Source organism: Sebastes umbrosus, chromosome 17 (genome assembly GCF_015220745.1).
Source record: "Sebastes umbrosus isolate fSebUmb1 chromosome 17, fSebUmb1.pri, whole genome shotgun sequence".
Classification (NCBI taxonomy): domain Eukaryota; kingdom Metazoa; phylum Chordata; class Actinopteri; order Perciformes; family Sebastidae; genus Sebastes; species Sebastes umbrosus.
Genome location: NC_051285.1, coordinates 25,626,295 through 25,651,781, shown reverse-complemented (window position 1 = coordinate 25,651,781; position 25,487 = coordinate 25,626,295). Strand labels below are relative to the sequence as shown.

Sequence of the window (25,487 nt, the reverse complement as noted above, 5' to 3'; positions counted from 1 at the left end):
TCATTCACTCTATTATACAAATCAGGGAATACACAGCCAAGGCAAGGCAGTAAAATGCCCAGAGAAGAACGTTAGACACTCATGGGGGCACTGGAGGGACGCCAGTCCACAGTGCAATGCCCCCTACGTATTAAATCTGCTGTACAGTTTGGGAGGCGGTTTAGAAAAGGTGCCCACAACTCATGGAAAACCCTCTTATTCCCCTTCAAGACTGAGCTCAAGCGCTCCATTGGCAAAACTTTAAAGATTTCACCATACCACTGGTTAACAGTAGGAGGTCTGGGCTTAACCCATTGGAATAGAATGCAGCTTTTGGCTGATAGGAGAAGCTTGTTCAGAAGTGTTTGTTGGATACTTGTCAAAGAGAGCCCTTCCCCTGAACGATTCAGCAGAAACAGACCAGAATTCATTTGTATTTCCTGATTAAAAATAGAGTTAAGTTCCTGTGAGACTTTTCCCCCAGAAATTAGATATCAGATGGCAGTCCCAAACGCAATGTATGTACGACCCAACCTCTCTTTTGCACTTGACACAAAGGGGAGAAATCCCAGGATAAAAAGAATTATCAACAATCAATATCACCAATATGCTGTGTGTGTGTGTGTGTGTGCGAGCCATTAAAAGGGATTTACTTAAAGAAAGAATAAAACAGGGTAAAGTTATAGCCCTTCCACTATATATTGGCAAAACAGTATAACCCTAATAACTTTGTCTATTTACAAACTATAGAACACAGTCACTCACTCAATGCACCATAATTAAACTACCCAGCTCTTGATAATTAAGCATTTTTGTGAACAAAATTGGTTCAAATTTTCTAGAATCCTATTTCTTATAACTAACACCAACATAGGCTATTGTAGACAGCATTATGTGCAGGCTGTACATATATTACTGCTGTATGTGTGTCAGCCTCAAATCCTGCAAATGTGTAAACTGAGTGGAGGTTGAACCAACACAATACAACCCCTCAATTCACAAGAAAAATGGCAAAACAATCCTAGAAGAGTGAGGGTGATATTAAATGTCCTGCAGCCAGGACACAGAGACACACAGAGAGGAGATAAAGAAACAGCAGCTGGTCACAGTGGAGCAAGAAAAAAAAAAAGCACCACCATCTGCAAAGCGAGGTGAGGCTGCAAAACACAAAAACACACTCATCTCCTTATTACAGCCAGCTATTACTGAAGAGTCTCCACTTAACTCACCAGACGAGGCACAAACAGGAGCAGAAGCTAAACACGCCTTTAACACGCTCATCCAGTATTAATGAAGCTGCACAGAGGAGCTCGTTCTCCTGCTCGTTATCATCCAACAACTTGATCCTATGTGAGCTCCTCAGTAAACTCTCACCTTCTCTGCAGCCTCGTCGGTGTCTGGAGGAGATTGTAGGTTATTTTCTGTATATGTTGTGACTCTGGTGCTGATGTTTTGAGCCCTTCCTCCTCTTCAGCGTTTAGCTCTAGCAGCAGCCCGCTGCCTCTGCTCGGCTTGTGGTGCTGAAGTGGACAGCGCACCGAGGACGAGATGAGGGGAACAAAAAGCCCCAGAATGAAGCGCTGCTGCCGGCCTGCAGCACAGCGACCTCCGGCGGCCTGGAGGAGCTGCGGAGGTCTGCAACAACAACAACATGGAGCCAAATGTACTGAGATAGCGTCACCTTGCGGGGTGAATACCCACTTTATCCAATGTGAACAACTTTGTCCTAAGCATGGTCCACAGAAGGGTGGTTCTCTTTCTATATTATCATATCATTTGGAAGGTATATCTCCCAAAACAGGCGTCTCTCATGGAGGACATCATGTCGCAGTAGGAAAAGCACAGCACAGGTGTGAGTCATTCAATTAATGATGGCTGAATTCCACTTAGCTGCTTCAACCAATCAAACACTGCCTACGTCATCAAGTAAATATGGTGCCTACCTTCTAAAATATCTGATTTTAAATAAGGTACGACGGAGTATTAGGGCCACATTGAGGAAAAAATAAATAAATCTGAGATTTCGAGAATATAGTCGTAATATTACGATAAAAAAGTCAAAAATTCATGAGAAAAAAATGTGTAATATTATGAGAATAAAGTCACAAGTTTATGAGAAAGAAAGTTGTAATATAATGAGGATAAAGTCATAATATTATGAGAATAAAGTCACAAGTTTATGAGAAAGAAAGTTGTAATATAATGAGGATAAAGTCATAATATTATGAGAATAAAGTCACAAGTTTATGAGAAAGAAAGTTGTAATATAATGAGGATAAAGTCATAATATTAAGAGAATAAAGTCACAAGTTTATGAGAAAGAAAGTTGTAATATAATGAGAATAAAGTCATAATATTAAGAGAATAAAGTCACAAGTTTATGAGAAAAGAAGTTGTAATATTATGAGTAATATTACGATTTTTTCCCGGTAAAGTTATTACTTTCTTCTTGTAACATTACAACTTTTTTCCCATAATATTATGTCTTTATTCTGGAAATCTCAGATGTTTTTTCCCTCAATGTGGCCCTAATACTCCGTCGCACATTTGCACTTTGGCCCTCACTGCATTAGACTTATATACTATATACTTAGACTATAAACTATGTTACCTTCATCACGATGCTCAAATGTTTTGCGGTTCCAGACAGATTTTCTTTTCTTTATTTTGACTAAAATGTCTCTTTTGATAGTAAAGGTTGCTGACCCCTGACTTAGCTGCTTCGGTTTCAGCCTCCCGCACACTGTCTAACTTGCAAAAGTACATTTATTTGCAGTGCCAGACCTTCATCAGGCAAATGGTTTGCATCAATGAGGGGCCATCTTAACTAGGAAGTGGCTGCAAGTATGCAACCAATCACACATTGTGTACGTCATCACGTGACCAAACATCAGTTGACCTGGACTGGAAGTGAATATGGTGCCTACCTTTTAAATAACTGATTTTAAATAAGGTTATTGAAGTGACTTTTAAAATCGCTTTTATCCCTCCAAGGTATTTCTACAAAGTACTCCTGGTGGTCCACAAACTCCACTCTGAGAACCAATAAAATTCATATTCTGAAATAACCCCCTGCCAACTAAAGCTATTAATTTTCTCTTTTTTTAACTAATACCGGCCCTGGTGTGTGATACCAAATACAGCGTTAGATAGGTATGAGGTGTAGTAAGACATATTGCACTGAGTAAATGTCAGTAATTGAGGGCAATACTGTATCATACAGAGAAAAGATCACCTGAGATGTGAAAGGAATTGAGAATAAATGCATTCGTCGACTGACGTTACCAAATGATTCAACCAGAAAATGAAGCGATTCACAGTGACTGACATCTGAACTTCTGCTTTATCAAAGAGGCTGAGAAATAATGTGTAGTGTATAGTACAAGTATGTTATGCTTTTATCAGAACTTAAGCATAGATCACATACTGGAATACATTCTTTTTGCAGCTGGTGAGTGTTATTGGAATGTGGTTATGCATTATTAAAAGTCTCGGGGATGATGGTGTCCTCCGGTGCATTGTGGTGGATTCCGGATAGGTTTCCACTGAGTCTGTTCTTCACGGTCACATGGGGTGTGTATTGTCCTGAGCGGCGGGCTGTAAGGAGTGGTCCAGGGCAGCGGCGGGGTCGCCCTGGGTGACGGCGAGGGTGGCCTGCTCCGGCAGCAGGCTGGGGTCTGTCAGGATGGCCGTGGTGGTGCTCAGGAGACGGAGTGAACTCAGAACCACTGAGGGGACACACACAGATTATAAAATAATGTGAAGGTACAATGGGAAACATACGGAGTGATACTAGAATATCTGCATTGAGGAACTAGTTGTTGTGCTGGACTCACTGGGTCTCAGGGCAGGCAGGGAGCAGTGCTGGTCCAGCCAGGACAGAGTGGATCGACACAGGTCCTCCACACTGGCAGTGGACACCATTGCATTATAGGACTCAAACAGCGGCTCGATGATGATACTGAACTGACGCTGAGTTAAGGAAAGAAGTCATTCAAATGTGACACATTAGAGTTGTTGTTTTGAATTTGCTGGGGATTATTTTCAGCTGGGGATTAAGGGCGGTGTATGTGATCGACTCAAAACAAGGTAATGAAGGAACCAGTCCACAGAGGAATAAGATATACAGTATCAGGCTTTGGCTGCACAGACTTGTTAGTAAGATCAATGTATTGTTGGTTTTGGTCTTGTTCATGATAACAGTATATATAATATCATCAGAATAATTCTTTAATGGTTATTTCAGTCTTAACACTGCAGAGTGGCTCATTGTTTTGGAAGCAACACTAAACTAGTAGTTGACAAAAAAGTAAATTGTCATTGTTTAATAACACTATCTGTGGAGAGGTCAAATAAAGGGTAAAAGCTGCTATCTTGACTCTGTGTAAAGAGAAAAGATCATCTTGGCAAACTTTATGATTTGAATTCATCATATCAGCAGTTGGATAAATGCACAATCTCTCGAGGCGCCATATAAAATACCTTAATATTCATGGAAAGAAAACACCCTCAAGGTGTTTCTGTGCGACACACAAAGATGTGATCTTATCTTGCCTGCTAGATAAGGGCAGCAGTAACGGATTGGGTGATCATTAAGGAATGAGTTATGGATTAATATTACTTTTTTTATGCAACTGGCATTTGCAACACACAGGCATTTATTGTATCTGCCTGATTACACTGAGACGGCCCAGATGAATAATGAGCATTGTATGACTTAAAACGGAGAATTCATAAGGAGTTAGGAAAAGATAACCGCGGTGTTAAGAGAATCTGACTGCACTTACACTAGGCTCCGTAATTATGATGCGACGGCGGCGGATGTTATTGACGAGGGACTGCCGTGTTGAAACTACAATATTCCGAAGATGCGACTACAAAAAAGCAGTTGTCACACTCTACAGTCAACATAAAGGATTATTTTGTCTTAAATGTGCATAACCCGTTAAAAAATATTACTTGTTAGAACGTTGGAACTGAAATTAAAAAAAGACACAAAAGTTTATGTGATAAATATTGAGTTAATTGTTTGAGTTACTGTATGTGGATATAAGTGTATAGGTTACTTCTTCCTACTCCTTTTAGGCTAATATTTACTTATCTTAATTATTTGTTAATTGACAATTTGCTTTATATTTACCGTTCATTTTTTAATTTTATTAAATCTTACTTTTTTACTTATTTGTTACATGTTTGAAATAAATAAAAATAAAGTGAAACTACATGGTTGTTACTGTCTACTCATCTCTACTCATATTTATCAACATGAATCCTAATTAGTAGCCTATATGACCGTATGAAAATAATTGTAAAATCTATGCAAGGTAGGATCGTTTGTTTTGGTGCGACGCTTTAAATGTTGCGGCCGCAAGGAAATGGGATGTTATTATCTCTTTTCCTTTGGTAAAAGATGGTCCAGTGTGTCCTCTGCTAAAGGAGCTAATAAAGGAAGCACCTTTTCTTAGCATTTAGGGATTTCGACCAGCTCTTGTCATTCCTGCAGCTGGGATACTTCCGGGTCATTTCACTCAGTTAGGAACCTTTATAAGCAAAAAAGACTACTAATCTGTACCCCAGGTTTTGGTCACTTACCATGTGTACTGCATCAAAGTAAAAGCTCCATTTCCCTGTTAAACAGTGTCCTTCCAGATTGGCATAATGCTCGGTGTAATTAGTTCATTTGGATGCAAAGAAAAAGGTTTAGGGAGCAAAACAAAATTTGATATTCCTCCAAAGTATATATTGGTACATTTAGTACTCAACACTGGATTTATATTCTAGTCAAATTTTTATAATACGTTTTTCTAAGTTGTGTTTGTGGCTGTGTGATGTTTTTAATTAACCTCTGGCAGCCTGATTTACATTCATAAGGATACGATCCAGAACTTCCAGTTCCGCAGCGTCTGGGCCTGGACGTACTCCCGGAACTTCTGCCTCATGTGGTCAAAGCGCTGCCGTGTGATGGGCACGCCGGTGGCTGGGAGCTGCTGCTGGCACGCGCTGCATGAGGATGAAGAGACATGCCGAGTCAGCAAAGCAGTGCAGTGCATCTTCGTGTCAGCAGACAAAGACCAATATGTGACAAGGTTCACAATTTTTCAAGACTTCCTTAAATCAATAGTTAGGTGCCTATATGAACATTGAAACAGTTTTTGCTTGCTGTAAACATTCCTACTATTCATACTGGCCATTAAGAGAGCAGGGATTTCACGAGAACTGATACTTTGGTATCAAGTCGATGCCAAAATTCTGAAAACGTGACAATACTCATCTTTCTACTGTACCATAGGTACCGCCAAGGTACTAACCCGTCATCCCGGGGACAATAGAAAATGTGTTTGGGACGCAATAAACTCACTATCGACATGACAAAGGGATGCCCCCCAATTCTTTCCCTGATAATGCTACATACAGTGCTCTAAGGATGACATATTTTTGTAGGCCAACCCAGAAGTTAGAATCGCCCTGGGTTCCCTCAACAAAAAGCCAATGGGATTTTTCCATTGGGTTTTGGATTATTGCAGAAAATAAGCTCTGCGGCAAACAAACGTTTATGATACTTACACGTTTTGTTCTGTAAAATAATCTTAACAAATGAACATCACTTTTATGGAAAAACTGACATGGCCATTTTCAAAGGGGTCCCTTGACCTCTGACCTCAAGATATGTGAATGAAAATGGGTTCTATAGTTACCCACGAGTCTCCCCTTTACAGACATGCCCACTTTATGATAATCACATGCAGTTTGGGGCAGGTCATAGTCAAGTCAACACACTGACAGCTGTTGTTGCCTGTTGGGCTGCAGTTTGGCGTGTTATGTGAGGGTTTCTGGACAATATTTGTTTTGATTTTCCATGCCTGCACACATTACACATAAACACACACACTACGGAAGTGGCTAAGAGTCTCACTTGATGGCAGAGTTCAGGAGCTGGATCTCCTCTCTGAGTCTCTGAGCCTCGTCGTGCAGCTGAGCTCTCTCCTGCTGCATCTTACTGATGTACTCGGCAGTCTTCTGCAGCGTGGTGGCTTTGCTGATCTGTGCCAGCAGACAGAGGGATTATCACATGTCAGCAATACACCACAATTATTCAATATTATTACTGTGGATGGGTCCTTAGCTGCATTTACATCTCATATAGTTTTTCAGTTAAACTGTGCATCACCTCAAGTGCTCTTTGGTGACACTCAGCACATCTATCTCTAAAGCAGCTGCACGTCTTTTCACAGTACCTTTATGCTTGGCTGAGAGCTGAGCGTTGTCACAAGGTTATGTAACGTGTCAAAACCCAGTTTGATGTTGAAGCGCCTCTTCTGCTCAGCCGAGATGTGAGTTATCCTCCTGGTCTCTGTTTGCTGCAGATAACATATGCAGTGTAGAAATATGCACATCACACTTCACACCCAGATTGACACGCCGGGTAAACAATCAGGTTCCTGTTCACTTATTTAGCACTTATTTAGCAAATACATGATCATATTTATATAAAAACATATTCAATTCCACGCTGTGCTATATGAAGACATAGATATGTAGATTAAATGAGACAGTGTGTCCTACCTTACTTGATTCTATCTTTCCGTGGCCTGAGAAACATGAGTGTGGGGACTCGGGGTTGGAGGCTTTATCTAAAGGGTTTGGTGGGGACGTTTGGCCTGGATGTCCTGGGAAATGAACTAAAAGAAAGACAGATAACAACATCTATTCATTTTATTTGATAAATACATTAATATGGCATTAAATGTAACCAAAAATAATATAAAAAATAAATGTAGAAATTCATTAATTGATAAAATGTGACATAAATTGATGATTCTGTTTTTTGTTGCTTCTTTATTTATTTACCTTTGTATTCATTCCCCTATTAATATACTTTCCTATTTAATTTTATTTATTTTCAATATATTGTGGTGTATTGCTGACATGTGGTAATCCCTCTGTCTGCTGGCACAGATCAGCAAAGCCACCACACTGCAGAAGACTGCCGAGTACATCAGTAAGATGCAGCAGGAGAGAGCTCAGCTGCACGACGAGGCTCAGAGACTCAGAGAGGAGATCCAGCTCCTGAACTCAGCCATCAAGTGAGACTCTTAGCCACGCTTGACTTCCGTAGTGTGTGTGTTTATGTGTAATGTGTGCAGGCATGTGAAATTAATACAAAGCAATGACAAATATTGTCCGGAAACCCTCACAGGTACTGCATTTAGCATAACAAATATGCTCATGTCATAACATGGCAAACTTCAGTCCAACAGGCAACAACAGCTGTCAGTGTGCCAGTGTGCCGACTTGATGACTTTTTTTCACTTAAAGTTATGACTTTATTCTCGTAATATTACAACTTTTTTTTCTTGAAATAGTATGACTTTATTCTCATTAAATTATGATTTTTTTCTTGTAATATTATGACTTTATTCTGGAAATATCCGATTTTTTTTCCCCCTCAAAGTGACCCTAATACTCCGTGGTACTCCTGTAGCCAGGGTAGTTGTTGGAACTATTTTGGGGTATAAAAACACACCCAGTTATGTGTTGCACATGAGTTTTTTGCAACTGCATATTCTCTTTCACCTCTGTTGTTGCTACATACATACACATGTAGTGGGGTATAATGGTCAACTTAGCAGCATGTCCTTTATTGTTAACATTACCAGATGCTAAGTGTTTTGAAGCATTGAGGGCTTACCTGTCAGGCTGCTCCTGTCCGTGCCGTAGAGCTGGACCGGAGACAGTTCCTCAGTCTTGGGAATGAGGAGGGTCGTGCCGGTGTGCGTGGAGCCGTGGCTGAGCAGGGCAGACACCGCCGAGCCTCTGGAGGTGCTGGCGTGGGGTCCGCTGTGACCCAGGGTGGCGCTCTGGCTGTGCAGAGGTGTCAACACTGGGATGCCTGCAGGCCAACCGGCTCCGTGCTGCAGCTGAGACGAAGCTCCTCCGACATGCGCGGTGCTGCTTGACTGAAAAACAACACACGATCTCTACTTAGAGGAGCCTTGTTAGAAATAGTTTTTTTCCTAAAGATAATATTAGACAAGTTAACCATACATTATACTATACTATACCATATTATAGAGTATAAATAAAAGAAAAAGCACCGGTCCAAGAAATAGTTAGGCACACAAATCCCTGTGTTTGTACCACACAAATTCCATTTGTTGTACAAGCCAGTTATCAACCCAAATGAACACTGCTCTTGTGATACTAACGGGCAGACTCACCGAGGAGCTGGGAGATGATGACCTCTGACCTTTGGCTGTCACTAGACTAGTATCAAATCCTAGTGATGGCTTCCCTGAAAGCACAAAAAACAATAGTTATTTCATTTTTTTCTCACAAAAACGTGATCCCATTCATTGTTTTTCAGATAACTAACTGTTGTTACAGATGGAACAAGGGACAGAAGTGACTCACGTTCGCGGGCGCTGGAGGAGAGCAGCTTAGCCAGGCAGCTGGTTGGTGTGGGTGCAGTAGGCGGGGGCCCAGACGGAGCCACAGAGGGACCAACTGTCCTCGCTCCCCCAGTCTTTTGCTTGTGCTTTCCTCTGACCCCCGCAACGACCACCTGCTCCGGGACCGAGAAGCAGTGGGCCGCGGTGACAGAGGGCAGCGCCGCGTGGACCGGGTCGGACACGGCGGCCGGGTAACTGAGAGAGTGGCAGGGAGACTGGGGGTATGTGTCCCCGGTGTGAGGGTAGCCGTGAGCCTGGTGCACAGAGCCGTGGGTCCCCACGGTGGAGGCGGTGTGAGTGATGACGGTGGGGGTCACGCTGGTCGTCGTGTAGTAACCGAACTTGTGGCACGGCAGCGAGTACAGGAAGGGGATACTTGAACAGGCCGGCTGCTCGATGCTGGTGGTGAACGCTATAGACACAGGTGGATCATTGTAAGACTGATGTCCGTAGGGCATGGCGCCTGATATGATGCTAGACGTGTGGTATGCACCGCAGTCCTGGCTCGGCCTGGTCTGGTCTGGCCGGGTATTGGATGAGGACGGCAAATTGTCAGATGACAGATTGGGCTGGAAAAGAAAGATTCAAGTCATTTTACAGATGAAACAATAGCACTATTAGTTGGTAAGGAAGTATTTCTGCAGCGATACATATGACAAGCAGGAGGAGCTGTTTACAGCAGCAGTACCTGAGCCAGCTGGGTGTCGATAAGGAGCTGAGGAGCTGTTACCACGGGGGAGGGAAGAGGAGCAAACGCTGTGCTGGGTGAGCTCTCAAAATAGCCACAGTCAGCAAAACCAGTCTGCTCAGTGGGCTGGCCCCGGTAGTTCATAAAGATATCTGAAAAGCACACACACAAACACACACACACACACTGTTCATCAGACTGTCAGGTGTCAAGAAACACTGATACAGCTGGAAAGATAGAAATTGTTTCAGAAAATTGCCCAAAATAATTCTGAATGATGGTGTGAAAACGAGGAATCTTGGTAGGAGTTTGAGCCAAACCAATGAGAAAGTTTGCTCCGGCTGGTGGGCGGTGCTTTGTATTTCCTCAACTGATCTCAACATGGCTGCCAGGTCACAAACTTTCTCATTTTACAGCTAAACAGTACACTACAAGAAGTTTCTGAAAACATTTGATGTGAGAAATAGGAATTACAGTAACAGATTCATATTTGATCAGCGCTGCCTAGTTTGACCGTTTGATCGGAGTTTGCGAGTGATTGACTGCTGCTCAGAGACGGCAAGGCTCCAGCTCGGCTCTGATTGGTTGTTTTGCTCCGGTCTGTGAAATCTTGCAGATTTTGCAGGGTTTTTTCAGATTACCTGTCTCATGCAGTACTGTCAGGATATAGTTTAGCATTTTATAGAAATAACTTTTTTTAAATCATATTTGCTCCAATCTTGCCTAATGCTGTTTTAATGGAAAATAAAAACCACTTGAAAAAAAAAGACAAAAATTAAATAAATAGATTACATAGAATGCATAATATAAGATGGAAAATAAAACCCACTGAATAATAACAATAATACTAAAATCAGTAACCATATTTGCAGCTTGCACATATACATCTATAAACACTGCAGCAGCATCAGAAGGTCTCTATTCTCTTCTACTCGGTTCTCGTCTTTTCAACATCAGTGCTGGAGATTTGAATTTTTAAGGCAAAAACTATTTTGCCTTAAAAATGCTTTAGAAGTACTCCAACGACTCCGATTGTTATTTTTTTGCCACCTCAAATTACGTGACACCACACGCACAACATGCTTTCATTCTTTAACAGATGTGGCTGAAAGTAGCCTGTAATTATTACTGCAGTCAGGCTGCACTTTGATATCACATTCCAGACATTCAAACAACAAAACAGGAAATAAAAGCACCGAGCCAAAACATCACACAGCGAGTCACCATCCAAAATGCAGTGAAGCAATCTGCGTGCGGCGGTCATTCAAGGTATGTGCTGCCTATCTGCCAAGTCACATATTTTTGGAGCCGTGCCAGCGACTGACTGTGCTCCAGCTGCCATCTGTGATTAAAACAGTTTCTTCACATCTGACGGCACCGAATTCAAACCAGGATATTGTCCAGTTGAGGAAACAAATATCAACTTGCTTCAGTCAATTGATTTCAGCTTATTGGAGCTATCATGAACACACACACAGTATCTTCAATCCAGCATGACACAAGCTCTGTATACACAAAGTAAAGAGTGTGGCACAATCTGAAAATACATACCAGTGTGTTTGTTCTCATCTCAGTAAAGAGAAACTACTGGCATGCCTCAGAAAGTTACTGATCTGTATTTCCATGTAAGAGAAGCGCTCGGCATAGATTAAACTGAGTCGCTCTGACAGACACTCACTAGCTCTCTGGATCTTGTGACCAAAAGAGAGGCAGACAGCTGATCCCTGAGGACGCTGCCAACGCTGTGAGAACAGAAACACACACACACATGCACACATGCACACGCACACATTACAGCAGAGGGCAGCAGGTTGTCTGTGGGTTACAATGACTGACTTGTAGCCACGGGGCTGCTGGATTGCCGTACTGAAAGCAAAACAAAGGCCCAAACAACCGCAGCCATTGTGCCCCTGAGCAAGGAACTAAACCCTGACCTGCTCTTCAGCTCAATGTCTCGCTGCAGGCTAGCTGCTGTTTGGCGAGCAGTCCTGGGTGTAAAACTTTACCCACCTCTCACTCTCTAAGGGACGTATCATTGTCAAATAATAATTTATAAAAAGGTCTCAGGAGTCAGGGATTAGAGAATGAATTATGTCACACCAAAACATTTGGTCCAATTCTCTTTAAACCTGCATTAACAGATGTTCTGGCCACTTGGGGGCAGCAGAAACGAGCTTTAAACACAACACTGACATGGGGTCACCTTTTAAAGGTTTCCTGTGAAGGTTTTTGACCTTCTTGGTTATTTGCAACCAGAAGTGACATGAGAGGGTGGAGCTAAGTACAACCAAACGCTGATTAAGACATTTTCAGGCGACCAAAATGTTACAATTAACTTTCATGAACTGAAAACACACCGTGAAAGGGTTAACGTTCTACGACGAAAACACGGACAACTCCCAGACTGGACAACGCCGTGGTAGCAACCTGTCAATCACAAGGTAGCCTCATAATTATTTGCAGGAGCATGTATATGCATCTATTGTTAAATCTCAGACAAACAAAGTCAAACTTCAAAATGAAGCAACTTGCACTATCTTCTTAGCTAACCATCAGAACTATCTTCTTCTCGACTTTGACCAGAAGTCATCAAGACGCTCCCACCATCTCCATCCCTTTATTTTCCCCGGCCTCATATCTGGTGCCAGAGCCGTGGGTCGAGGTTAAATACATCCTCTTCCACTTCCCCATTCTCTCGGCTCAACCCTGCCTTTGACCCCCCTTTAACCTCTGAGGAACAATACTGCAGACACAGCGCAGAAACAAAGGAGTGTCACTTTGACGCATCAACAACACACCAAAAATGTAATGTAAAAAAATCTCTGCATTAATCAATTGAATCTTAAATAAAGATGTAAAGACTAGGGCTGTCAATCAATTAAAACAGTTAATCGCAATTAATCGCACATTTCTTATCTGTTCAAAATGTACCTTAAATAGAGATTTGTCAAGTTTTTAATACTCTTAGAGCTCAGCTGCACGACGAGGCTCAGAGAGGAGATCCAGCTCCTGAACTCTGCCATCAAGTGATACTCTTAGCCACGCTTGACTTCCGTAGTGAGTGTGTTTATGTGTAATGTGTGCAGGCATGGGAAAAAATGACAAATATTGCCAGAAACCCTCACAGGTACTGCATTTAGCATAACAAATATGCTCAAATCATAACATGACAAACTGCAGCCCAACAGGCAACAACATCTGTCAGTGTGTCAGTGTGCTGACTTGACTATGACTTGCCCCAAACTGCATGTGATTATCATAAAGTGGGCATGTCTGTAAAGGGGAGACTCGTGGGTACCCGTAGAACCCATTTCATCATTCACATATGAGCTAGTATGACATGATTGGTATCAATTGATTCCTTAGGTTTTCTAGTTTCATATGATACCAGTATCTTCACCGTAGCCTTAAAATTGAGCCTGGTACAACCTCTGAAATTGATTGTATAAATGCATTAAAGAAATCGTGGTGTTCAAATTTGCGTTAACATGTTATTATCGTGTTAACTTTGACGTCCTTAGTAAAGACTTAATACTAGAATACATTAATTTATTTTGACTTTTTTCTTTTTTTAGAGTCTGTCCGAGTGGGGAAATATGAATGAGGATAAGTGTCTTGGATTGTGGCTCGTCAGAAATGTAGACACTAAATTATCAGGTTGAAAAGTTAACGATTAATGACTTTAAAACTCCGGTACCTACGTCTTCTATCTACTAACAAATCTATTTTTTTGCACTAAGTCAAGCACACATGTACCACACTGTCATTGAATAATTAACTATGTTGGACAAAAATCAACTGTTGAAATTTGATACTCAAATGAAGCAAAATCAATGCAGGATATTGATCTGCTGCAGTTCTAAGATAAAATGTGCAGATCCCACTGGCAGACAGACATACAGACAGACAGACGGATGGACGGGTAGAGAGTAGCCTACCTGGTATATCCATGAAATCATCCAGGTTGGGCTGCAGTGGAGTCAGGCCTGGCTGGATTATATCAGCATTGCTCGTGTATGCTGAGGAAGAGAACATGATGTCAGACATGAGACAGAGAAATGTGAGCGAGTATAGCTGTTAATGTATCTGCCTTATTGTGTGTGCTCTCTGCAATCACAGGGAATTTCCTTATTTATAGGGTGGGTTCCTTTTGGCTGACTTGCTGACCCATGTGACCCATCAGCCGCACCAAGTGACAAAACTGTGTTTTTCCATCATGTTAAAGTAGTACATCAACAATTAAGGAAATTAACTTACTGGCTTTCTTGCCGAGAGTTAGATGAGAAGATCGATACCACACTCATGTTTGAAAGTGGTATCGATCTTCTCATCTAACTCTCAGCAAGAAAGCAAATAAGCTTATTTCCCCAAAAAAATTTAATTTAGCAGGGCTGTCAAAGTTAACCCGATAATAACGCGTATACACATTGATTGGTGCTTGAATGTATGTTACATCCATAGAAATAGAATAGGAGTAGAACGGACATTCCCATTCAAATCAATGTTTACTCTGTCCTCTAGGCTGCTGTTCATGGTAGAGATGGTATAAAGCTAGGTTTCATGAGTTATTTGAGAAAATGATAAATGCACAATGAAAATGAAGACAAGTTTTAATCTCGTCATGCAGCTCACAGACCAGTGCAAAGTCACAGCTGAAAGTCACTCTTACTACTCACTGTCGTGTCGGTCGCTGGCCCAGGGGCACGGCTTCTGCGTCATGGTGAACAGGGTGTCGGAGATGTCGGACAGGAGGCAGTCCAGGTCAAACATGTGGACCTCCGTCGGCTCAGCCTCAGGCTCCTGGTGGTACATCTGATTGGACCATTTCTCCAGCTTGGCCTGGCAGATCTGACCCTGACAGAGCACATCAGCCATGAGATCAAGTCAGTCCCTTATCTATCCATTAGAGGGCTCCCTACAAATAGGACTGAAGAAGCAAAGAGATGCACTGATGGAGTTTGGATCTCCCCCACCTGTATGTGTCCAGCATTTGGTGTTGTATGGAAAGTGTGAGAAACACATACAGTACATAATATGATTAGATACTCCTTCAATAAGTTGTTAGTCGTGAAAACCATTCAAAATATGACAGAGCCATCTCATTAAAACACAATTTACATCCATTTAGACACAAAAAAACATATATAGCAGCTGCATGTCCTCTATTTTCTAGACCAAACTCTTCTTAAACCCAGTAAAACACTCACAGAAAATGAAGCTGGTCCTTTTTCCCTCTGTGTGAGCTGCTCTGCTTCACCCTCTCCTTGTCTTTACCCTCCACTTCTAAGTCCGACGCCACATTTATAGGGAAGCCCAGATCGAGCCGGAAACCGTTTTGATTACGTCCAAGCACACGACATCCCCTCTGATAATTTATTCATTTACCTCTCGATTTGTTTTCTTTGAGGGAGAGTAGAAGTGTGAGCGAGTGGAAATGAAGTAAGATTGTCCTGTGCATATGCATGTGTGTGTGTGTGCGGCGCATGATGAAAAAGCACTTTTGACATATTGTTCAAAAACACTAGCCTCTTACAGGTTATCATTATGTTGGCTTTGTTCATTTCTTTATTTTGATGTCTCACCGTTTCAATAAGAGCAGCAGCCTTTTGTCCCTGACCTAATTCTGGCGGCCGCGCTCACGTGCGAACAAACAGGAAGACCTGAGGCCCCTGCCAACACAAACTGCTGCTGCCACGGTAAAAGAAGAAAATAATATGCATGCATATGTCCATCACTTCCGATGGGGATTATTTACATTTTTTTAGGTGTTTCCTGCAAACAAGATGGTACATCACATTAAATTTATCTTGTGTGAAATGAGTGAAGATAAGCAGAGATGCAATATATGCAGAAATTAGATAATAGAGATTAGATGAAACTAAGCGGAAATTAGATTGTTTATGCCAAACACCTCTTCCTTTTATCTCAAGTCAAGCTATTTCTTTTCACACAGTAGGGCTGTCAATCGATGAAAATATTTAATCGTGATTAATCGCATGATTCTCCATAGTTAATCGCAATTAATCACACCTTTTTTTATCTGTTCAAAATATACCTTAAAGGGAGATTTGTCATTATCAACTTGGGAGTGGGCAAATATGCTTGCTTTATGCAAATGTATGTATATAATTATTATTGGAAATCAATGAACAACACAAAACAATGACAAATATTGTCCAGAAACCCTCACAGGTACTGCATTTAGCGTAAAGAAAATATGCTCAAATCATAACATGGCAAACTGCAGCCCAACAGGCAACAACAGCTGTCAGTGTGTCAGTGTGCTGACTTGACTCTGACTTGCCCAAAACTGCATGATTATCATAAAGTGGGCATGTCTGTAAAGGGGAGACTTGTGGGTACCCATAGAACCCATTTTCATTCACATATCTTGAGGTCAGAGGTCAAGGGACCCCTTTGAAAATGGTCATTTTATCACGTTAACTTCCACAGCCCTTGTTATTATGTGTACATATTACTTTATTTGTTATGGTTTAGGAGGTTGTTGTAGTCATATAGAAAAAACATGATTGAAAAAAAAAAGAAAAGGAAATGAACAGTAGCATTCGGCATAGTCCTAATAAATCCAGATATTTAATCTGACCAGTCTAAAGCTGACTTTTAGTAAGCGTTAAAATAATGATCGTATTGCTGCAAATCATTGGCAGAAAGCTCTGAACTAATCATAACAGTGTTACAGAACACATTATAGTTATTTAGGCTATTACTACAGGACATTTTGATTGGAATATTTGCATTATGGTGAGTGAAGTGATTCATGACAGACTGACTTGATGTGTGGGGGGGTAATGACTCAATATGCTTGTTTTATTGGTTGCAAATGGTCCCCATCTGAAGACACTTCTTAATGATGCAGCACAATTTTATAATTTATAGCAAATTATTTCGCCGACCCGACGAACAGAGTGCCCCGGACACCACTTTGAGAACCACTGGGTTGTACAGTCCACTCCCTCCTGTTGAAACACAGCTTACCTGTTATTGCCTTTATTTATGACTTGATTTGGTAACTTGGCAGGACTTTGTTTCTCTATGTTTTAATACGAGGACTGACAGTATGCCATTTGAGTCGGTCTAGAAATATGACGCCCTGCGTAAATCAGATTGTTAAAGATTTGAGGAGGAGAATGGAGCTGAGGCTAAAACAATATAGTCTATTTAATTTCACATCGGGGAGCTACATTTGAGACCTGAAACCTGTTTTAAAGTATATGAAATAAACACTAACATTACAAAAACAACTCCAGGGTTTTACTGAGGTGTTTTTCCCCCACACTGTAATCTGTTGAGATAACACTTTGGGAACACGGAGCATAAAAACCTGGTTTAGTGATCTTTGACCAGCTAACTTCGCGCTGATATGAGCCCTTTGAAGTGCCGCACAATACAACAACAGTTTGGGCCTCAGACAGACAGACAGATGTTATCTTTGACCTGAGTTAATACCTTCCAATGACACAGATGTGAATAAAAACAGAAGGCTGATGATGCCAAAGGTGACCGAGGCAGTAGTGGGATGAGAGCGAGGGCACATGTCACATTCTCATGTGAATACTATCATGAATGAGGTGCTTCCCCAGGGTCCCTCCTTCCTTCCGCCTCCCTCCCACTTCTCCTGTTTTCCTCCCGATCTCTTGTTTGTTTGTGCCGCGGTGACGTCACGGTCACACTCGCTGCCCCTCCGACGCTCAACTTTCACAAAGCGCCGCTGGAAATAGGTCAGATTTGATTAAATGACATTAAATTCTGCAGCTTTCACTTGAATAAAGATAAAGCCCTTAGGGGGTGTGAGAGGTATTGTCGCTGCTGGCAATCAATATGTGTCAATTGCCTACAAATGCCGGGCCATGACGCAAGTTGTTTTGCACGTTTCTGTTTTTTTTTGTTTTTTTTCATCCTCTCTAGTCAACAGAGGGAGGCTAAATCCACATGCTATAAATAGCCGCTGGGAGGACGTTGATGATCATATGTTGAGCTGCAACTGCATTCAGAAGTAAACAATGCCAGCGGGTCAACAACACACACACTGAAGCCAGCTGTTCAAGGGTCAAAATTAGGGCTGTCAATCGATTAAAATATTTAATCGCGATTAATCGCAAATTAATAAAATTTTGTATCTGTTCAAAATGCACCTTAAAGGGAGATTTGTCAAGTATTTAATACTCTTATCAACATGGGAGTGGGCAAATATGCTGTTTTATGCAAATGTATGTATGTATTTATTATTGGAAATCAATTAACAACACAAAACAATGACAAATATTGTCCAGAAACCCTCACAGGTACTGCATTTAGCATAAAAAATACTCAAATCATAACATGGCAAACTGCAGCCCAACAGGCAACAACAGCTGTCAGTGTGTCAGTGTGCTGACTTGACTATGACTTGCCCCAAACTGCATGTGATTATCATAAAGTGGGCATATCTGTAAAGGGGAGACTCGTGGGTACCCATAGAAAACCATTTTCACATATCTGGAGGTCAGAGGTCAAGGGACCCCTTTGAAAATGGCCATGCCAGTTTTTCTTCACCAGAATTTAACGTAAGTTTGGAGCATTATTTAACCTCCTTCGTGACAAGCTAGTGTGACATGGTTGTTACCAACGGATTCATTAGGTTTTTCTAGTTTCATATGATGGCAGCATCTTCACTAGCTTTAAAAGTAAGTAGCGTTATTAGCGAGTTAACTTTGACAACCCTACCAAAATACATTTTTGTCTACATTAGTGTTGTTCCAAAACTTACAGAAAGAGATAGAATAACATTAAAGCAGGACTTTGTCATACCTCTTGTAGCATCGATAGAATATCATCCTTCTTGTTCTGCAGCTGTAAAAGAAAAGAAGAGAAGAGTGGGTAGTTTGATTTAGTAATAAACTACAGCCATGCCAGTGGCAGGTATAGGCCTACTATTTACCATGTTCACCATCTTAGTTAACATTTTCTAATTAGCAATAAACACAAAGTGCAGTTGAGGCTGATGGGAATGTCATTAGTTTTGCAGGTATTTGGTCATAAACTCAAGTACTGGACATTATTACAATTTTGACCTCAGGGTGGTGATCAAAATCACCAATAATTCATCACGAGGGGAACGTGAATGTCAGTAACAAATGCTATGGAAAGCTATCCAATATTTGTTGAGACTTTTCTCTTAAAACCATAAATGTGAACTTCATGATGGCGTTAGAGGAATTTTCCAGCTCGTTCTCATTCCCAGGGCGTCAAATACCGAGGCTTTGTCACACCCACCGGCATTCGATACCGCCACACAAGACACCCTTTAGTGCAGGTATGAAAGGCACCGGGCGTTCCATTAGCTATAATGTAAACCCATCCACGGCAACAGTAAACGCATAGCCTAAACCTAAAGCAACATCAAGCGGCGTGACAAAGCACCAGTATGTGACGAGCTGAGATGAGAACGTGTTGCGTGTTTAGGCAATAAAACTAGGCTACTTTGCTAGGTTTAGGAAAAGAACGTGGATAGGTTAAAACATCTACAGAAGTGGCGTTATGTAACAAAAAAGTCAACATTGACTTCTGGTTTCACACAGGACACAAACAGCGGTGTCCTGGGTGACAGTCCGGTGTTTTTTTTTATACTACATCGCCTGTCCTGGCTCATGATTCCGTGGATTACATACGAATTGATTACGTGGGTTATATACAACTTATAGTGCATTACTTTTCATAGGTAAGCCATGCTGCTTACATGGTTAAAAATATTAAAAAGAGATGAAATATGTGTTCTGTAAAAAATGAGTGCTCACCCTCTTCTTATAGTAAATCCTCCACTTGTGATACTCCTTGATCACCACCTCAATCCTTCGCTTCCAGTAGCTGCCCTCTAATACAATCGCCTGTTGACAGGATGCAGAAACACCAAGCAGAAGATCCCAACCTCATCAGTTTACAATACATAAACATTCATGTTCTATTAACTGAATTTGGAATAATGTGTAGTTGAAAAAAGAAGAAGCCAGGTTGTGCTTCAACAGCCCGGTTTGATAAAAAATACACAAATCACTCACTTCAGGTTTCCGATGTGCATCGGCCTCCGAGCCCTCCAGCGGTGTGACAAACCCACACACCGGGTTCTTCCTCTTCTCCACATCTAAACACAGCAGACACAGAGCAACACCATCAACACATTTCTAGCTGTTTCAACAGAACAAAAATGTCTTCATGTTCAACTCTTAATTTATGTTTAGTCACTTAGTTGTTCTTCACTTTTGATTTGAACAATTTCTGTTGCATTTGACAGTAATGTCCTTCTCCTTTAAAGGGATAGTTCGGGTGTTTTGAAATGGGGTTGTATGAGGTACTTCTCCATAGTCAGTGAATTACCTACAGTAGATGACGGTCGGTATGCCCCCAGTTTGGAGAAGCAGAAAAAAATGTATATCAGTTTAAGTGCTATATTTAGAATATTTCACCTCTTTACCTTGCAATCAGACAGCCCTTTCTGACAGGGAACTGAAGCCATTATATCCATCGATGCTCTCGCCAAAGCCACCAGACTCCATTGCAAAAACCTGTCATTTTACCTCGCAGAACACGGTGCTGCTGGTCTACCGCTGCCTCGATCCTCGTTAGTTTGTTTGTGTTATTGTGTGACTTTGGTGATTCTGAAATAACCAAAGTCACACAATAACACAAACAAACTAACTGATTGAGGCAGTGGCAGACCAGCAACTCCGTGTTCTGCAAGGTAAAATTACAGTTTTTTTTAATGGAGTCTGGTGGCTTTGGCGAGGGCATCGATAACGGTTTCGGTTCCCCTTCGGAAACAGACTGTATAGCTGTCTGATGGCAAGTTAAACCAGTAAAAATATTCTAAATATACCGTACGTTAAACAGATTTTTTTAGGAGAGCCTTTCTTTTAGGTGGCTAAAACATGTTTTGCTGTCGGCCCCGTCCACAGCAGTGCATTGCTTTGCTTCTGTCCGGTAACTCCTGTCTGATTCTCCAAACTGCGGGCCGACTGTCATCTACTGTAGGTAAAACACTGATTATGTATAAGTACCTCATACAACCCCACTTCAAAACACCTAAACTATCCCTTTAATAGTGTAGAGGGGTTAAAGATCATGTAGGCAGCAGAGAGAGGAGGTGAAGAGTGGTGGACTCACACTGAATGTACCAAGCTCTCCAGATGGCATTGTTCAGACGGATCTTATCTCTCCACAGCAACCGCAGACCCTTAAAAGACTTCCACTTAGGAGAGACGATCTTACCGCTGCAAACAAAACACACAATCAATAAAAATATATGATTTGTTAATGGAAAATGGACAATGTTCACTGCTTCTGTTAAAAACAATGAAAGAGGGACACATGCTGAAATGACTAGATACTCTTTATGATACTCTTTAGAAGAAATAGTGGAAAATCTTCAGTAGCCTCTCCGCCTCACCCCTGTTAGAAACCTGTCCTGATTTTGACTAATAGTGCCCAATCAGCTTATTCACCAGCACACCGTGAGGCTGTTTGCTCTTTTTCTCCGTGTCCCTCAGCCTGCTGAGTGCTGAGAAGAGGCCTCCTAATGTGAGGTGCTCATGGAGTTGCTAGGAAGCCTGCATGGGGAATTATTTTCAACATGCTTTTAATGGAGTGACAACCAAAACAGCAGAGACAGCATATTTCTGAGAACAACTATTAGGAGGAGAACCATTTAACACCAGGCAGTCTGGTTAATGAAAAATAGTGTGCAGCAGAGCAGAGACAAATACTGTCTCCTTGCTACAACATAATACTGTATATACTTTATATATAGCACCTAACATATATAAAAGAGCAGCATAGAGAGTAGACTATATCTTTCAAGTTGTTCATGTCCTTAACCTAAAAGCTCTTCATAAAAAATGTAAGTATTGTGGTCTGTTGTGCTGGTAACCTTCCCTGGCTCAGGTTTTATTGTGCAACTATCATCAAACTATAAAAAATACCAAATTGGCACACAGTCACCGGAGGAAAACTGTCTTCTTTAGGCCAAAGGTTGATGGCAACTCTTTTGAATAAGTTCAACAAAGGTCTTATTGATTACGTTTTTATGTAGACAAATATATATATATATATTTTAAATAATACCTCCACAGAGCTTTTAGAAAGGCGCCGAATAGTATGAAAGTATGGCTTTTCCTGAAAAAAATATTATGATTGTGAATTAATCATTTTAAAAGTTTTGGCGGGTCCAAAATGATTGTTTTGTTAAAAGAAAAACGATAAATGACTGAGATTGATGGTAAGTGCCTGGCAACGACTTGTTGTGAAGTAAATGCAATAGAACGGGGAGGGAGAATGCAACATCTAGTGGCTAAACGTAGTATCAATGTTATCAATAGCACCTTTAAATCAGAAAAACAAACTCAATTTATTAAAACAAAAAAAATTTGCTCTCTAAAAATAGGCAAAACAATAAAACGCACATTTGTATGTTATATCTCTCAATTTACAGTGTCTGTGTGTAATAAATTAGAATAACAAACACTAAAATAAGCATGATGTAAGGATCGTCTCTCCTTTCCCTCAGTTACACTGTAATCTTTTCCAGTGCTGCCAACTAGAATCAAAGTCCAGTTTTCCAAGCGATTGCACAAGAGACAGTGAAATCCCTCTTCCAACACATCCCAGCCCAACGTTAACTATCAGGTTTAACAAGGAAACCTGTTGAAACACACAGATTTATGTGGAGTTCCTCCTGTAAGCTACACAGTGGGCAGTTTGTTGCTCATATAACATACCATTTTTATATTTTATTTATTTATGTATTATTTTAATTTATTTATAATAAATGATGAAGTACAGAGATCACTGCAGGGGGAAAGAAAGAAATGATAGCCTGCAGTCAATATTTATAATTAATTTGTACTTTTTAATACTTTAATGCTACAATATGAAAATTGTTGAATGGTTGTGCATCAGAGCACCAAATAAAGTATTTAAATGAAAATGAAGCTATTTTAAATAATTATTAATTACAGGTGGGGAATATGCAAAATAAAAAGCAGCCTCACTGCTCTGAGGTGGTTTAGTGCTCTGTCCCTGACTACAGTAGATAATAGTGACCCACCTGTAGGCCAGGGACATGCAGTCGAAGAGGCGGGTCAGAGTTGGGTCGATGCTCAGACTCCCGGAGCTCAGCGGACCGAACCGGTACGTCTGACACCAGGTCCGGTTCTCCGTGTCGAAGTCCAGCCTCGTGGAGCCGCCGCCGCTCTTCCTCCTGCGGGCAGCAGAGTCACTGTGAGGGGAAGACACCATGAAGTGTCCGCTGTGGATCACCTGGAAGGAGCCGCAGGCGGTGGAGGTGGACAGTCCGATACCGTATGAGGCCACCCGAACCGGTTCACCTCCCTCCGAGTCCGAGTCTGAGGACTCCTGGAGCTGCTGGTTCTGTCCGGCTGAACAAACTCTCCCTTTGGCCTCCATGGTGTTGACTGTCCGTCCGGCAAACTGTGAACTTTCTCCTCAACTGACTCCCTCCTCCTCCTCCTCCCCCTCCTCCTCCTCCCCCCTCCTCCTCCTCCTCCTCCTTTTCCTCCTCCTCCTCCTTCAGATACTCCAATATCTCCTGAGGCCTCTCATCTGTCCTCTCATCTGTCCACTGGGAGACAACTGTGTCCCTCAGCAGCACAGTTCTGGACAGTATGTGTGGACTGTTGTGAAAGAGAGCTCACTATCATTAAGTCAACTTCCTCTGGTGGTAAAGTCCTCCTCATCACTGAAGATGGTAATTATTAATAGACCAATCCTAACAGGAAATATCATTATTATTACTGTCTGAAATCCTGACTTTTTACTATGTTATACTTCAGGTTGTAGGCCTACATTTTTTTTAGTATAGTATAAAAAATATTCTATCATATTCTAAATACATAGTAGGTTGGGATTAGCTAGAACAGTGGCGGACTCCGGTTTTCTGAGGGCCAGAGGCAGAAAAAAAAGGGGGCACCAACGGCACATGGTGGGGCATCAGCACGCAGAAAGGTTTCTAGCATGTAGGGCAGCCTGTACAGTACGGCATGATTGCTCAATTTTAAGGCCAACCTAGAGGGCACTTCATCATGCTTTCTCCACTGGAAGTGCACCTAATCATGTTTTCTCCACTGGAAGGGCACCTAATCATGTTTTCTCCACTGGAAGTGCACCTAATCATGCTTTCTCCACTGGAAGGGCACCTAATCACGTTTTCTCCACTGGAAGTGCACTCTAGAGGGCACTTCATCACATTTTCTCTACTGGAAGTGCACTCTAGAAGGCACTTCATCACGTTTTCTCTACTGGAAGTGCACTCTAGAGGGCACTTCATCACGTTTTCTCTACTGGAAGTGTACTCTAGAGGGCACTTCATCATGCTTTCTCCACTGGAAGGGCACCTAATCATGCTTTCTCCACTGGAAGGGCACCTAATCACGTTTTCTCCACTGGAAGTGCACTCTAGAGGGCACTTCATCACATTTTCTCTACTGGAAGTGCACTCTAGAAGGCACTTCATCACGTTTTCTCTACTGGAAGTGCACTCTAGAGGGCACTTCATCATGCTTTCTCCACTGGAAGGGCACCTAATCATGCTTTCTCCACTGGAAGGGCACCTAATCACGTTTTCTCCACTGGAAGTGCACTCTAGAGGGCACTTCATCACATTTTCTCTACTGGAAGTGCACTCTAGAAGGCACTTCATCACGTTTTCTCTACTGGAAGTGCACTCTAGAGGGCACTTCATCACGTTTTCTCTACTGGAAGTGTACTCTAGAGGGCACTTCATCATGCTTTCTCTACTGGAAGTGCACTGTAGAGGGCAATTCATCACGTTTCCTCTACTGGAAGTGTACTCTAGAGGGCACTTCATCACGTTTTCTCTACTGGAAGGTCACTCTAGAAGGCAATTCATCACATTTTCTCCTCTGGAAGGCCACCCTAGAGGCACTTCATCACATTTTCTCCACTGGAAGTGCACCATAGAGGGCACTTCATCACATTTTCTCCACTGGAAGGTCACCCTAGAGGCACTTCTTCACGTTTTCTCCACTAGAAGGCCACCCTAAAGGGCACTTCATCACGTTTTCTCCACCAGAAGGCCACCGTAAAGGGCACTTCTTCACGTTTTCTCCACTAGAAGGCCACCCTAAAGGGCACTTCATCACATTTTCTCCACTAGAAGGCCACCCTAAAGGGCACTTCATCATGTTTTCTCCACTAGAAGGTCACCCTAGAGGCACTTCATCACATTTTCTCCACTGGAAGTGCACCATAGAGGGCACTTCTTCACGTTTTCTCCACTAGAAGGCCACCCTAAAGGGCACTTCATCACGTTTTCTCCACTAGAAGGCCACCCTAAAGGGCAC

At 41.8% G+C, this 25,487-nt stretch overlaps 2 protein-coding genes across 6 annotated transcripts in view; both read right to left on the bottom strand.

The window, feature by feature from the left end:
• Positions 1–3,056, bottom strand: part of srrm3 (serine/arginine repetitive matrix 3) — a 94,152-nt gene extending 91,096 nt beyond the window's left edge. For 2 of the 4 annotated variants that reach the window (XM_037748787.1, XM_037748789.1), the window contains exons 1-2: positions 2,591–3,055; positions 1,354–1,614 (exon numbers count right to left, since the gene is read on the bottom strand). The gene's annotated coding sequence lies outside the window, so the exon portion shown is untranslated. Of the gene's footprint in view, positions 1–1,353; positions 1,720–2,590 lie in introns of those variants that run through there. The other 2 variants (XR_005203866.1, XM_037748788.1) reach the window with 2 other exon arrangements.
• A 247-nt stretch (positions 3,057–3,303) lies between these two features.
• Positions 3,304–23,676, bottom strand: LOC119475775 (carbohydrate-responsive element-binding protein). 2 transcript variants are annotated; one of them, XM_037748785.1, is made up of 17 exons: positions 23,213–23,668; positions 21,274–21,380; positions 20,172–20,254; positions 19,911–20,000; positions 18,925–18,966; positions 14,793–14,970; positions 14,055–14,135; positions 10,117–10,268; positions 9,391–9,997; positions 9,198–9,271; positions 8,669–8,936; positions 7,543–7,658; positions 7,215–7,337; positions 6,893–7,020; positions 5,856–5,979; positions 3,816–3,945; positions 3,304–3,707 (listed from the first exon to the last, which is right to left on the bottom strand). In XM_037748785.1, the coding sequence occupies exons 1-17, from the start codon at positions 23,569–23,571 to the stop codon at positions 3,544–3,546; spliced, it is 2,826 nt and encodes a 941-aa protein (XP_037604713.1). In that variant the 5' UTR covers positions 23,572–23,668; the 3' UTR covers positions 3,304–3,543. The 2 variants fall into 2 exon arrangements, 1 of the variants encoding a protein (XP_037604713.1); XR_005203865.1 differs by having other exon boundaries at positions 3,565–3,707; positions 3,816–3,940; positions 23,213–23,676.
• Between the last annotated feature and the right edge of the window lie 1,811 nt (positions 23,677–25,487).